The sequence below is a fragment of the Camellia sinensis genome, chromosome 12 (genome assembly GCF_055761805.1).
Source record: "Camellia sinensis isolate YWXY chromosome 12, ASM5576180v1, whole genome shotgun sequence".
Lineage (NCBI taxonomy): Eukaryota > Viridiplantae > Streptophyta > Magnoliopsida > Ericales > Theaceae > Camellia > Camellia sinensis.
The window spans coordinates 150,486,998-150,503,020 of NC_138972.1; the positions used below are offsets into that span (position 1 = coordinate 150,486,998).

A 16,023-nucleotide genomic window follows, 5' to 3' on the forward strand; every position below is an offset into this window, starting at 1 on the left:
TGTGTGTGGCAAGATTTGAACTCTTGACCTCGTAGTGGAGTGAAGGGGTTCTATTCTACCAAATATTTTAGGTCTTATTTTAGCATAGCATTTTTGTTTTATGAAATATTTTAGAACATCACATTTCAGTTTTAACAGCAGTTTATGCATCTTTCTACGTTGATTGTTTATTTTTATTCATCGTTTGTACTGGTTTTAAATGTTTCAGCCATGATCTGGATAATATATTGCTTGAGAACCTTGGTGACCTAAGGACCTTGCAAGCAGTGTTTGAACTTGAAGCTCTTGTTCTTACTGGTAAATTGATAATCCTTCTGGAACAGTAGTGTTTTTTGGTGCTTGCATATAACTTTTACGGGAATGAATGGTCTTCATTACCCGGTAAATTAGGCAATAATATTAATTGATGAACAATCATAACCAGGACACTGTTCAGAGAAAGACCATGATCCTCCTCAAGGTCTTCAGCTGATTCTCGGAACTCTGAGTACACCTCACTTGGTTGATACCATTGTGATGGCCAATTTGGGTTATTGGCAAATGAAAGTTTCTCCCGGGGTTTGGTACCTGCAGCTTGCTCCGGGTAGAAGTTCTGAGCTCTATGTTTTGAAAGATGGTGACGGAAGTCAGGGCATGACTTCTTCGAAACGTATCACTATAAATGATTTGCGGGGTAAATTAGTTCATCTGGAAGTGGTAAAGAAAAAGGGAAAGGAGCGTGAGAAATTGCTGGTTTCTTCCGATGATGATAGCCATTCACAAGGGAAGAAAAAAGTGAGCACTTATCATTAGTGAATTGGGATACTAGATGATTTCCAAGATGTTAGAACTTGCATAAACATCTTCTTTGATACTTCTACAGGGAAATCAGAAAGGTTGGAATTCTAATATTTTGAAATGGGCTTCTGGTTTTATTGGTGGCAGTGAAGATTCAAAGAAGAGTGAAAGCACTTCAGTGGTGATTTTCTGTTCTCTTTCTCTCACTCTCTCTCTCTCTCTCGACGTAAATGCGTGTATCGGGCACTTTAGGCAAATGAATTTATTGGCTTTTAACCGGACAAGGCTAATATATTTTTCCTGTAGGAACATGGAAATAGTGTGCGACGTGGGAAAAGAATTAATATATTTTCTATAGCTTCTGGACACTTGTAAGTTTTTTTTTTTTTTTTCCTTCTCTTTTTTCAGTTTTTTTTTTTTTTTTTCTCGCAGTCCTTTCTTTTTTCATTAGTCTTGTCTCAAGTTTTATTAGTGAGTGATGTACCATTTTTTTAAATATTTTTTGGTCATTTTTACGTTTCCACCAAGTTTAATTAAAAAAAACATAGTTGGTAGAGAATGAATTTAGTTGTTAGCATGATAGTGTTGTTGGATAACTGTATAGCTGCACATTTTACATTGCTTTCCTTTCTCGGCAGATATGAACGGTTTCTGAAAATCATGATCCTGAGTGTTCTGAAGAACACCAATCGACCAGTGAAGTTCTGGTTCATAAAGAACTATCTTTCTCCTCAATTCAAGGTTTTATTATTTCTTACCCTACTTCTATCAACGTTTTGAACATTTACATTGGACTAACGAAATGATCTTGGATAAAATCAAGTGGACAAGAATGATTCATGTAACCGAAACCATTTGATGGGACTTAAGACTTGGCTTGGCTTGGTTTGGTTTAATTTATGGGCAGCTATACTTAAGACTGTCTAACTTGCAACTGATCTTTTGCTTATAACTCCTTGTACAGGATGTAATTCCACATATGGCTCGAGAATATGGTTTTGAGTACGAACTAGTTACCTACAAATGGCCTACTTGGTTGAACAAACAGAAGGAAAAACAACGAATCATCTGGGCATATAAAATCCTGTTCCTTGACGTTATTTTCCCCCTTTCTTTAGAGAAGGTGTTTTGATTTCTTAGCCCTGCATTAAATGATTGTGCTTGCCTTGTTACTTGTTCATCTACTAATGTTTGCCTACTCTCATACGTGTCTATGGTTTTAACACAACATATATGTTTGCAGGTTATATTTGTCGATGCAGATCAGGTTGTCCGGGCAGACATGGGAGAACTCTATGACATGGATATAAAAGGACGTCCTCTGGCTTATACTCCGTTCTGTGACAACAATAGGGATATGGATGGCTATCGATTTTGGAGACAGGTAGATAGATATCTTTGCCAATTTTTTTTCTTCTCATTGTTCTTTCTCGGTTCAATTCAAGATTTCCTTTAGAAGCACAATGCAGACTATGGGTGTGCATGGGTCGGTTTGGGTTGGTTTTTGCTGGAAACCATCAACCAGACCACAATTGGCAGATTGAGAATTTTTCAACCCTCCGCCAACCCACCCACCTTAAAACCAGCAGATTGGTTGAACATTTTAGCAGTTTCAAACCATCGGTTTTGAGCAGGTTGGGCAGATTAGAAATACAAATGGGAAAGAATATTAGTGAACGTACAACTTTATTTTTTTTATCAATTTTAAACCAAAATTTTATTATTTATTGCAAATCCTGACCTGACACAGCCTATTAATTAGATCTATTAAAAAAATCAAATTAGGAAAAAATGTGGATGAAATTGAGGGGTGGGTGTCATCTGATCAATGGTATTAGGATTAGGAAGAGATTGTGTTAGCAAGTGTAAGGTAATTTTAGTTATACATATAGGCAGGATGGGTTAGTTTTAACCCGCAATCTAACCAAGCCACCATTTTTTAATCTTTAACCCAGCCAACCCAACCTGTTCACCTTCTCAAATCGCAAAGGTTCATGCGGTGTGGCAGATTGGCATTTCTTTTTGAGATTGGCAGTTTGTATGGTATTGATGTATTTAATGCACCACTGCGGCTTAACTTCCTATGACTTTTCTTGAATAGGGTTTCTGGAAGGACCATTTAAGAGGAAGGCCATATCATATAAGGTGGGTATCTGCTTTCATAATTCACTTTATTGCTTATGTAAGTTTTTCTTATGGAATGGCTAAAGACCTTATTTGTTATACACAACTTGCAGTGCTTTGTATGTTGTTGATTTGGTCAAATTCCGAGAAACTGCATCGGGAGATAATCTAAGAGTTTTCTATGAAAACCTTAGCAAGGATCCAAACAGTCTTTCCAATCTGGATCAGGCAAGTAAATGCTATCCTGTTTTTATTTGTCAACTGTTATAATGATAATTTTATTTTGACATACTTTTTCCCCTAGAATGATTTTGTTTCGGAATATGGGCCTTCACCACAATTATAGTTGTTTTCTTTTTCCTTTTGATTGGTTGAGTGAAACTGAAATTTTAGAATGACATCTTCTCTGAATTGATCCCATACATGCAGAAAAATTGAACTGGTTTGAAACACTGTTGTTACAGGATATACTTGTGATTTATATTATGCAACACCAAATAGAGAAGATTCATTTGTAGTAGACATCCAATCAAACCTCTGGTTGATAATTTGATTCTTCAAACTACCAAATTTTCAATTAGTTTTGGCCATTATAGCATCAGTTTATTTTATTTTATTTATTATTATGCAAATACCCTGGAAGAATTTTATTTATTATTATGCAAATATCCTGGAAGATTTTCACTATATATAGATGGATGGTACATGATGAAGAAAGGATGTATGCAGATGACTCCAAGTAGTTAGGAGTAGGTCTTGGTGAGTTGAGTAAACTATATTTTTATGATTCACTGAGTTCATGTTGTCATTGAACCGTCAATTTAGGATTAGTTGAGGCATGAGAGAGAGAGAGAGAGAGAGAGAGATAATTATAAGGGGAGAAAAAGAAACAATGAATATAAAAATTGAATGCGACTTTCAGGGAAATAAAGAAGAATAATTATGTGCTGAATTTTTTCTTTCCAATTTAAATAAATAAATATATATATATATTTAAATTTTAATTTTTCACATTGTATATAAGGTATGCTTAATATGTTTTCGTTTAAAGAAACTGATGTAGGAAACCTAATGCAGTGTGCTAACAATATGTTCAGGATCTTCCAAACTATGCTCAGCACACAGTGCCCATCTTTTCGCTGCCTCAAGAATGGCTATGGTGCGAATCTTGGTGTGGTAACGCCACAAAATCCAAGGCAAAAACCATTGATCTCTGCAACAATCCCATGACAAAGGAGCCCAAGCTGCAGGTATTATTTTAATTTTTCAGCATCCCTCCTATATTAAGAAGCACAGATACTTCTAAGAATATGGCGTGTCGTGTTAAGACACCATGTTTAATACCAACACATGACACAACACTAGTCAGACATTTTTCAACACCTGTCAGACACACATCCAAACATGTTTAAAAATAAAAGAAAAACAAATGTAATCCTCTGGACTTTAAAAAATATGATTTTTTCATTAAAAATTCTTATATATGACGTTTAATTTTACTTATCCTTACATATGAATATGACATATAATAAATATACAAAATTATATATTTTGTGTTGTGTATTGAATTTTTTGAAAATTTTTATGTCAGCATTGATGTCAGTGCTTCTTAGCTCTTATACTAACCCGACATCACTTGCATCATGGTTACTCTTTTGCTTCTTTTTTTATTTTATGTTTATTAATTTCATTTCACTTCCTCTCGATACTCTTGAAGGGTGCTAGAAGAATTGTTTCGGAGTGGCTAGATCTCGACTCAGAAGCAAGACGCTTCACTTCAAGAATCTTAGGTGAAGATGTCGATCCCCAAGAGCAGGTCGTTTCTCCTAGTCAAACACAAAATTCAGTCAGCGACTTTGTATCTGAAGAAGACATTGAATCAAAGTCAGAGCTGTGAATATGATTCTCCACAAGCGTGAGCATAATTTGACTTGATGCAAGCATGATCACATTGCTCAAAAGAATATCACGTAATTCGAGTGAAAAACTTGCAAGAAATTATCTAACCTTATTGAAAAAGGTCTTTCCTTTTTTTTCATTCAAATTTTGCCTATAGGTAATCCCGTTGTTCGGTATTTTGTTAATTTTTAGCAGATTGAAGGGGGGAAAATGTATGAACACAATGTCGGGTTTTAGTTTGTATAACATTTCTATTAAATTATTTAGAGAAATGTAGCGTTTGGAACTGTTAATGAACAATGAAAGCATGGCCAAAATGCGAAAAAGAAAGAAATAATGTGTAATTGTTGAAATTAAAATTTGTCAATACGAAATACTATATCTCAAAATATTTATATTATTATTATTATATTTTTCACATATTTCAAAATATTTTTACCCATTTCAATATCTTTTTTTAGCACTAATAATACGCTTAAAGACTATTTTTAGCATTTTATATTCATGTTTAATACATATTATATTGCTTGTTTTATTATAATAAATTTTATTGTTGGGTTAATTACACTTTTTACTTCTTTAATTTGATTAAAATTTTATTTTAGTCTTCATAATTTTAAATCGAACAATTTAGTTCCTAATTTAATGGAATGATAATAAAATATGCTTATAATCTCTAAAGGATGTGTTTCATATTAGTCTAGTCCCAAAAGTTTTTAATTTGTCAATTTAGTTATGCAACATTGATGTGGGAGGTGAAACATAACTTTACAATATTGAGGGATGAAATTTGAAAAATTAAAATTTTAAAGATAAAAATGACAAAACGTATACTTTAGGTACTCTAGTTGAAATTTATAATTATTTTGTGAACAATTTAAACGGTTGTTTGAAATTTAATCAATTTAAATTAAATTAAAAATTTCAAAGACTATTAATAAAATTAAAATTTAAAGAACTAAAATATCATGAAAAACATACTTTAGGAAACAACAAAAGACAATGAAATATTGATCCTTCAACTTAAATTGTAGACGGTTCGCCACGTACAGGTGGTGCAAAATGAGAGGAAAATTAACCCAAGTTGGAATGGGGGAGTTCTTATAAGTTGAGAGCACTTTCCCAAACTTTACGGATATAATAAAAGGATGAGTTTATCTACAGAATATAATACAGATTTCTTGTGAGAGATTTATGTCTCATTCTATGAATGATTTTTATATGGAAAAGTTTGGATGTCAGATTTATCGATTTGGAAGAAATCTGTGTCTCATTCTGTGAATGGTTTTTATATAGGAAAGTTTGGATACCAGACTTACCCATTTAAAATTTTTTGAATGAGTGATTGTGTCATAGAGATTAATTTATATAGTATAGGGTTCATGTGAGATCCATAAAAAGTGTGATAAAGATTAATCTTTGAATAATTTCTAAATTAATAAGGATATGTTTATAATATTACTCTTTTTATATTCCTAACATTAATGATAATAAAAGGTGAAACCTCCAAATTGGAGATTTTAGATAGCGTTTGGTAGAGTTTTGTAAATGTGATTTGAGAGTATGAGTTGTATTTTGAGTTTGTGTGTTGTGGAATTATAATTTGAGTATAGAAAATTTGTTTGGTAAAGAGTTTTGAAAATAATTTTGAAAAGAGTTTTGATTTGTGTGAGGAATTGTTGATGTGACATTTGAAATTTGATATAAAAATTTACAACTCATACGACTCGAGATTATTTTAAAGCACATAAAAAAATTTAAAAATTTCAGAAAATATTTTTTTCGATTATATATCAATTGTAAAAAAAAATAATAATAAAAAAAAAATCACTATTCCGAACGACCGGCCGGACGTCCCGTTTTGAAAAAAAAAATTGAAACACGCGCTCGGTTTTGACAGAACAAACAGAGCGTTTTGCAGAGCTGTAAAAAATTAATTCCACAACTCCATCCAACCACCATACTCAACTTTGGGGAATGCAAATGCTCTTGTCGATTCAAAAACCACCTTGCTTGTAGTTGTGGGAAATCATTCTACAAACAAACAATCCACCAATTTGGTTGATTGTTGCCCATAACAAATACCACTTTGGTTGGTTTAAGAAAAAAAAAAAATTAAGGTTGCATTTGATAGAGCTTTCTAACTATGATTTGAGTGTAAGAGTTGTATTTTAAGTTTGTGAGTTTTAGAATTATGATTTGAGTGTGGAAAATTTATTTGGTGAAAGATTTTTGAATTGAGTAGAGAATTTTTTATGTGACATATGATATTTGATACAAAAACTTATAACTCATAACCAAACATACAACTCAAAATTCTATTAAAACACAAAAAAAAATTAAAAATTTGAAAAATATTTTTTTCGAATTTATAAAAATTAACATTTGTCAATTACAAAAAAAAAAATTGCACTATTCCGGTCAACCGGCCGGACGACCTATGGGACGACTGGTTAGTCCAATTTTCTCGCCTTTGGCAGAATTTTCAAAACTGAGTGTGGAATTACATTTTGAAAACTCTAAACAAACGTCATATGCAAAACATGGGGTGAAAATATATTTAAAGAGGCTAGCCAAACACTAATTGATTTTTTTCGAGATTCTACTAGAACCCTTGGAAAAAAAAGATTAGAGATCACACGATTTTGAGATGGGATTAAGGTGCTTGTTGTGTCCTTGTTGTGAGTTTCAGTGGAACTCACTCTCATTCCACTGACATTGCTTAAATCGTTTAGTTTGTAAAATTTTAAGAGTAAGTTATTTATTTAAAAAATTAAATTAATTAGATTTGATACTCATATGATTATATCATATTTATTTTTAAAAAATGAGAAGGTATATTTTTAAAATCAAACTTGTTTTCTAGAATACTTGTGATGTGATCATATAGTTGTCAATATAATGTAATCTGGTCAATAACTATTTTTTTTTTTTTTGATCGGCAAAGAAAAATTTCATTAATCAACATGAAATTAAAGGTACAGGAAGATGAAATGCACTAAGAGAGATTCGGAAAGTACGAAATACCCCTACCACTGCTACTCGCAACCATACAACCAACCCCTTGGCCTCACGATTTTTTTTTTTTCCAAAACAAAAAAAAGTTAAGAAGGACTTAACAGAAAATAAAATACAAGATTCCCCACAAACTCAACCCACCAAAACACATAAACTGCTGCACACACCCACGCCTATGCTGCTGCACACACCTATGATGCTACACTCCCAAGGCCAACCACCCACCTACACACAACTTGTTCATCATGCCAAGACCCACGCTGCTACACCTAATCTGCTACACTCCCAAGGCTACACAACGCCTATGCTGCTGCACTCCCAAGGCCACCACCGGAAAACTCCATAGCCAATAGCTCCATGGGCCACACCATCGGGAACTCCATAGCTCCAACAGTTCCATAGCTCCACCGGAAACTCCACAACTTAATCACCACGCCAACAGCTCCAAGACCCACGCCTATGCTACTCACTCCCAAGGCCAACCACCCACCTGAACACCGAACAACTCTAGCACCTATGCTGCTGCAACTCCCCTGCTGAACTTGACATTGCAACTCTAACATTTGCTGCCGAAGACACCGACTTCAGATCCACTGCCGTAAACACCGACTGCTGCAACGCCTAAGCTTCTTACTCACACCCACTGCAAATCCACACACCGACCAAACCACCTACCAACCGCCGGAAGTTCACCCCTCAAACTCTCACTCGAAGAGGAAAGCTCGAATGAACATCAGACAGATCTGGATCGGCTTCGACACCCATGTTTCCGCCCAAACAAAGCATCGATACATCTCCACCAATCTGAACCAAAGTTCACCCCTCAAGCTCTTACTCGCAAAAGAGCGTACGAATGAAGATCCTAGACGTCCCCTACCGCAGCAACACAGAACACACCTAAGTAGGAAAAATGGGGGAATCGAGTTTATTGAAGGAAAAAATTAACAAACAACGGCGGAAAGAACTTGGCCAGCTGACCACCATAGCCAAAGGCGGCAGCCGGCCGGCCCAAAAAGAGGCTTAGGTAGGAGGTTTTTAGAGAGAGAGAGAGAGAGAGAGGAGGACTTAACTCATAAAGTATTTTCCTGTTTTGTGATCCATTTCAAAGCCAACTGGTCAATAACTATTAATATTCAATCAATTTAATTTTTGATATAAATAATTTGTTTAGCATGTTATACAAGTGAATGGTTTGGATCTTCTTGATGAGCCCAATGTAGGAGCATAATTAGTTGCGAAATAAAATTAGGAGAAATGTTAGAGATTCGTAATTTTAAACTAGTAAATTTATCCATAATGATTATGAAAATAAAATTAAATCTTACATCATTAGGTGCATAACAATAAAAAATTAACATTAATTACATCACATTATTATGAATTAATTATAAAAATTAATGTAGTATCCAGAATCACTGAATAACCACTCCTTTAAATTGGGATTTGATTGACAACAACTTCCACCAATTTGTGCCACTAATGTGAAGATTGATTGACATTGCTTTCCTCCTGATCTCTCTATTAAATTGAATTTCATGATGTGAAAGAATAAATTGGCATGTCTTCTTTTTGAGAATGTGAAGCATTTTTGTTTACTTTATAATTTGTGAATGGATTCCATCTCTATCAAAGATCATGAGGGGCCCAAGCCCTCTTTCTTTTGAGGTTTGAAATTTGTGGATCTTGCAAGTTGCAACATGCAAACTTTGATTTGTTAAACTAATGTTATAAGCAATTTAGAGAATCAGTAGGTATATATGTGTGAGTGGGTGGACTTTCTATAATGCCCTAGCTATTAGATGCTATTTGTGTATAAAGGCTATGAATACTCTTTTATATGTTATGAGTTTTTTTATTAATTTACACCCCTTCTTTTCTTTTGCATTTTTTCCTTTTCTTTTTGGTTTATAAAAAAATAAAAATAAAAATAAAAAAAATAAACTAGAGATACTCCCAAACTAAGTTATAATATCATATTTTTGTTTACATGATATTAATAAAACTGGCACAAACTAACCAAAAAAAAAAAAACTTTGGAAGACTAACAACTCACTTCAAAACACTAACACACTTCATCATAGGGTAGATTTTCTACATAACTAAATTATTGCAAACAACTTAAAATTTCTAATTATCTACAACCATATCTCAATTCTTGAGCAAGAAAAAGTGTAATTTAATGTCTCAAAATAGGATGCTAGTGATACCCAACTAAAAAAAAAAATATATATATATATATATATATATATGATTAGGAGAATCTCAACCCAAGGTTCCCCATCATTCAAATCTCTTTTGATAACCAGATCAAAATAATATTTATATATATAGCTATATTTTATACCCAAAAAGTGTCGAGAAAAAAGATTATAGGAAAACGGGTAAAGAAGAGAAAAGGTATAAAAAAAAAAAAAAAAAAATTAAAAAAAGAAGGGAAAGAGCACTCAATTCCAAAGGGAACCAAATCAAAATGGAAGAATGAGAAGAAGAAGAAGAATCTCAGTCAAAGTAGTCAAACTTTTACAGCCCAAGAAACATAATCTAGCATCATCAAATAAAGAGCTGCCAAATGTTTAAAGATTTTCTTCATAACCAAACACACATCCTATAAAGGCTCCTCCTTTGAAAGTGACTGCAAATTAAACTAAACAACAATCTTACGTCGCTAAAAAAAATATTTTAATAATGTTTAGAATTCGAAAGGTGTGAATTAAATTTATTTTGGGTGTAATTTATATGTATCTAAAAAAAATAATTAGAAATCAAAATGTATGAATTAAATTTATTTTGGGTGTAATTTATGCTATATTAAATTTAAGTTTATGTCATACATTAAGTTATGTACATAATATATATATATATATATATTTTTTATTAGATTTTTTTATCACTAAATACAAAAGTAATGAGCAATGGAGCCCACATGTTGGTAAGAAAATCTAATGAAAAATCAATTTATTTTGTAAACAAGGATCAATCATGATATGCACATAAAAAGGAGAAATTATTCACCATTGTTAGAGCAATACTCCACTCCATTAACTAACAGATGCCTTTTACATTGCTCCCTAAAACTCTTAACACAAAAGCGATATGTCTTGTAGATTAGACCAATAGTTATTAATTTGAAGAACTAAATGGACTTGCTCCCTCCACGAGCATTGGATAATTTTTCTGTAAAAAATGAGAGGATTCTCTCAAGTCTACTAGGACGTGTGACCCACCACAGGTCCCTCTCTGACAATTTAACAGTTTATTTTTTTTGTAAAGTTCTATGCGTAGATTATTTATGAAAAAATCAGATTGAATTGATATTCACACAATTTCATTATGTTTTGTTTTAAAAATAAATTATTTGTTTTTTAAAAATAAATATGATAAAATCATATAATTATAAATATCAAATCAATTTTTATTTTTATTTGTTTCCAATGCCGTACATATATAATCTAACAAAATAAACACTTCAGCATATCAAAATAAAATATGTGATCAGCCTTCCAAACCCAAACAACAATCTCTGCTGGGGTTGAAGAATCTATCCCAAAAAAAGTAATTCAAAACCATGACAAAAAGCAAATATTATATAGAATTTATCTTTTTATCTGATACATAGCATTTCAATGAACGAATAGCACAAAGTAGTAAAAGAATTGTTGGCAGAATCCATGAAGTTCTCGTGTAAGTAGATTTCTAATATTCCTTCTTTTGTCCTTGATTTTGCCTTTTTTTTAATTAAAAATTTGAGCCAAATTACCTCTTTCTCTCTTTCCACTTTTATTTTCTTCTTCTACATTTCTGCCCATTAAAAAAAAATGACAGATTCCCAATCATCCCATCCACTCAATAGGAAACACCCATAATTGCACGCAACAAATCAATCCTTTTCATCATATATATAGCAACCACCTGATCTCTCACTCAACCCATTCACATCACATTCACTCACTCATTTCCTCTCTTCCTCTCTTCTTCTTCTTCTTCTTCCACATCTTTCATTTTAAAAATATCACCCACAATCTCCATCACCTTTTCTCTTTCAAACCCATAATGAACCACTCTTCTTCCTCCTCCTCCTCCTCCACCACCACCACCACCGCTGTCGTCGCCGCCACCTCTTCTGTCAATGGCTTCTACAACTTCCTCACCCGAGGCCTCGACGACCTCGACTCCTCCTTCTCCTCCTACCACTTCATGTCAATCCCTTTCCTCCAACGTGTCCTGTCCTCGCTCCGTTCCTTTCATTTCCAGTTAACTATTTTAGTCCAGAGGCTTCGCTTGCCAGTGGGAGAGAAATGGCTCGATGAGTACATGGACGAGAGCTCGAGGCTCTGGGAAGCCTGTCATGTCCTCAAAGCAGCCATATCAAATATGGAAAGTTTTTACTCTGCTGGTTCTAATATGGCTTCTTCCATTGATGATCACCATATTTTAAGTCCACAGCTTTCCCGCCAGGTACCGAATTCAACCCAACAAAGTCTCATCTCAAGTGTATTGATTACTTTCTCCATATAAAAATAAAGATACGAGATTCTCTGTACTTAAATTTTTTTTATTTATCGATAGATATAGATAAGGGCTACGGCCTCTAAACTTTAAGAAAATCTCGTTACATCCCACAGTAAAAATCTTAGTATTTATCAAAGGAATTAGTATTTTAGCCCTTCAAAATCTATGTAATTTTACTTTCCATTCAAAATCTAAATAAATTTATTTGGTTCCATTTTTAAAATTATTTTGGGTCCGCTACTATCTTTGTCACTCGATCTCTGCATTCCTATTTGCACGATGTGGTGAGAACTAAGACAAGAAAATCTTGAAATATAGCATAGGGGAATTATTGCATTGGGAGTATAGTCAAAGACATTTACGTACAAAATATAGAAAGTAGTACATATTATGGCTTAGAAAAGTGTCATTCTTCAAAAAAAAATTTGTATATTTTGTATATTTTTTAGGGGAAATTACCATTTAGAGGGGATTTTCAAAAATTATTATATATTAGTGAAATTTTTTGTGATTTTAATTATTAATATTTACCATTTTTTGTAACTAATTTTTCTGATAACTACCACTAGTGGGTAATTCCCCCTATTATATATATATATATATATTTTATCTTTGTATATCATTCTCTGATGGCTGATTAATTTTATGTACTACAATGAGTTGGTATTTGATAAGGCTAGTCTAAAACTCTTTGTACAGGTAATTCGTTTGATCAATGGTTGCCAGAGGGAAGTAGTTGGATTAGAAGAAGAGAACAGAACCTTAATGGAGACAAGAATTCAACCATTGTCACTAAGGTTTGATGAGAATGTCTCAATAGAATCCAAGTTCAATGCTTTCAATGGCTTTAGAGGTGTCCTCTATGCAATGAGGAATGTAAGCTCATTGCTTTTGATGATCTTGTTCAATGGCCTCGTCTATTTTTGGCCTCAAACAAGCTTCTTCCAAGGAGGCTATGAAGGACACATGGTGTTTGGCTCAGCTTTCATGGTCTCGACAGCAAGGTTGCACCGGAAAGTGGTGGCTGAAACAAACCAGGCTGGCGGGCAGGCGGGGATTCTTATTTATGAGTTCAGAAGAGCGCGAGCCGCCATGGAAGAGCTGAAAGAGGAGTTGGAGAGAGTTGTTGGGTATGGAATAGAAGTTGATGTTTATGACAAGGTTGAGGAGTTGAAGACTTGCTTTGGGGGATTGAAGTGTGGTGCTGAGAGTATAGTCATGCAGCTTGATGACTTCTTTGATGAAATAGTAGAAGGAAGGAAGAAACTTTTGGACATGTGCACTCAAAGGTAGAAGAGACAGATAGAGAGTTTTCAAACTTTGTGCAGCCATAGGTGGAGAGAGAAAAGTGCAATGTAAGAAGTCACTGTCCTGTGTAGAATCTTTTAAAAAAGAGAATCACAAAACAGAACAGAGACGATGGGCGAGTCTTGCCTATATGTGGAGCCTACCCTTTATCTATGTTGTGTGATTACTTTTGAAAAGATTCTGTACAAGTAGATTATTTTCTCGTTGATAGGTTGTAGTTAGGGCTTTAGTTTTACCCATGTCTATTTTGCTCTTTTATGTGTTTGTTCTTGCTCTTGAGGGCATTTCGTTTTGCAGCTCAAAATTGGATTTGAAGCCCTAAAGAGAGATTTTCCAGGAAACCCAAGAAGGAAATTTCTCAAGGAAAGAGGATGTGATTCGTTCCTCTCAATAAAGCATGATTAATATCTTTACCGTATATCTGAAGAGAAGGAACCAGAAGAGTATATAATAGACAAAGGTAGCTTCAATAGAAAGCAAAAACTTTCCCACCCACCATACAGGTTCTTCTTGTATGCACATGAAAAAGAAAGAAATTGATCCATCTTGTTTGATATGTAAACATGTATGTGTGAGATTGATGAGAATTCTTTTATTTTATTCTGTTGAAGATGATTTTAATGAACTGCCTATGAAGTTTCCAATTTTCAAAAACGTGAAAACTAGGTCTCTTCTTTTTGAAAAATGCTGAGCAGCATGAACAATGTTTTATGAAAATAATCATGAACGAATCTCCATCTTTGTATTACATTTTCTATGATCATCATGAAATATTTTTCATGATACCTAGCATGTGTGTGTTCGTGTATGTTAAAACTTTGGATCGGATTTAGACCCAAAACAGATGCCCTTGGGTGGTTTGACCCAATAGTTATAATATCCTTCTCTATTTGATAGTGTTGTAGGATCATTATAACAGACTACATTGTTAGTAAAAAGTACATACAAATCATTCATAATATGGAAAATCAATAACCGAGTATATTTTTCTTGAACTAATTCTGCATTATTTTGATTTCCCTACAATATAAGATTGAAAACTTGGTAAATTAAACAAAATATACATGGAAAACCCTCTATGTTTAATTTTCATAAATTTGACCAAAGTTCAGCAATTAATTTGGACTATAGGATTAAAGTTGAGTCAAACTATGGTATGTCCATTCCTTAAAGCTGATCCCAAATATGCAGAGAGAAACTTCAAAGGCAACAAATTCCTGACATATTTTTTTTTTTTTTGCAATTTTGCAACAAACAATCTAACACATATATCTCCCCCCCCCCCCAAAAAAAAAAAAAAAATTTATAAACACAAATAAAAATTGCAAACGAAGTGCTTTCAACTCTTATAGTAGATCAGTGTAGTCGAAAATCCTTAAAATTATTGGATAAATTATACTCACCTCCTTTCAAATTTGAATAAAGTACAGTTTGCCTCACATTTTTAACATAATTACACCGACTATCCTTAAGATTTTAATTAACACAAAACTTGGTCTATCTTTCATTAATAATTTGTTAGTCATATTAATTGAAAAATTATATTGTCATTTCATTCATATTTAAAAAAAATATATATTTACATTTATTTATTCTTTTGTCTACTCGTCATTTGTATTAATTTTAATCTTATTAAAATAAAAAATTAATATAATTATATTAAATATATGAGATTTATTATATATATTTTTTAAATACTAAGAGAAGTGAGTGTAATATACATTTTTTATTTGTAAAACATAAGACTCTTACAAAAGTAGCATCAACATACAAAGGTTAGGAAGACAAAGCAACATAGGTTAGACATAGCAAGCTTCCAAATGGAGGTTTCATTTTCCCACAGAAACAAAAGATGCTTCTCATGTCAATTGTCAATTGAAAAAAGGAAATGATCATAGCAAAACAAAAGGGAAATTATGTTCCCTTCCCACATGACAATTTCAAAGCAAATATGAGATAGTGACGCAATTTTACAATAATGAATGAATAGGTAAAAAAATTAGAGAAACTTTTTTTTCTTTTTGGTGATCAATATGTTTGTTTGTGGGGTCATCTTTACAGACACAAGTAACTTTTTGTCTAACCCAACCAACTTAAGTTGTCTAATTCACATTAATCTGAAGTTGTCTAAATCATGTAAAATAGAAGAAATTTTAGGCTTATTCAGATCAAGCATTAAAGTTTGACATTTACCCAACATAAACAAGAAAAAAAATAAGGGTAAATGATATTTTGAACCCTTATGTCATAATCTCAAACAAAGAAAATCTAAGCTTTGTTTGGAATTGAGAATAAGATTCAGGATTTTGAGTTCAAATCATCCCAAGGGCCACTAATGCTGTGTTTGGTTGGGGGATTTGGGGAGGGATTTGGAAAGGGAAAGGGAAA

The 16,023-nt window shown here is 33.1% G+C and overlaps 2 protein-coding genes across 6 annotated transcripts in view; both read left to right on the plus strand.

Annotated features, from left to right (window-relative positions):
- EBS1 (EMS-MUTAGENIZED BRI1 SUPPRESSOR 1) overlaps positions 1–5,100 on the plus strand; it is a 28,167-nt gene extending 23,067 nt beyond the window's left edge. For 2 of the 4 annotated variants that reach the window (XM_082900162.1, XM_082900160.1), the window contains 11 exons: positions 209–297; positions 425–774; positions 863–958; positions 1,084–1,148; positions 1,416–1,518; positions 1,742–1,900; positions 2,021–2,161; positions 2,879–2,922; positions 3,015–3,129; positions 3,999–4,151; positions 4,619–5,100. In XM_082900162.1, the coding sequence (XP_082756288.1) occupies positions 209–297; positions 425–774; positions 863–958; positions 1,084–1,148; positions 1,416–1,518; positions 1,742–1,900; positions 2,021–2,161; positions 2,879–2,922; positions 3,015–3,129; positions 3,999–4,151; positions 4,619–4,798 (1,495 nt within the window). In that variant the 3' untranslated portion in view covers positions 4,799–5,100. The remainder of the gene's footprint in view (positions 1–208; positions 298–424; positions 775–862; positions 959–1,083; positions 1,149–1,415; positions 1,519–1,741; positions 1,901–2,020; positions 2,162–2,878; positions 2,923–3,014; positions 3,130–3,998; positions 4,152–4,618) is intronic. The other 2 variants (XM_082900163.1, XM_082900161.1) reach the window with 1 other exon arrangement.
- A 6,529-nt stretch (positions 5,101–11,629) lies between these two features.
- On the plus strand, positions 11,630–14,289 carry LOC114268165 (uncharacterized). 2 transcript variants are annotated; one of them, XR_014347508.1, is made up of 3 exons: positions 11,751–12,273; positions 13,027–13,682; positions 13,933–14,289. XR_014347508.1 is itself a non-coding variant. In XM_028209283.2 (2 exons), the coding sequence occupies exons 1-2, from the start codon at positions 11,869–11,871 to the stop codon at positions 13,618–13,620; spliced, it is 999 nt and encodes a 332-aa protein (XP_028065084.2). In that variant the 5' UTR covers positions 11,630–11,868; the 3' UTR covers positions 13,621–14,289. The 2 variants fall into 2 exon arrangements, 1 of the variants encoding a protein (XP_028065084.2); XM_028209283.2 differs by having other exon boundaries at positions 11,630–12,273; positions 13,027–14,289.
- The last annotated feature ends 1,734 nt before the right edge of the window (positions 14,290–16,023 follow it).

Coding starts and splice junctions, on each gene's coding strand:
- LOC114268165 (XM_028209283.2), top strand. CDS start 11,869: ATGAACCACTCTTCTTCCTCCTCCTCCTCCTCCACCACCACCACCACC. Junction 12,274..13,026: donor GTCCACAGCTTTCCCGCCAG/GTACCGAATTCA, acceptor CTCTTTGTACAG/GTAATTCGTTTGATCAATGG.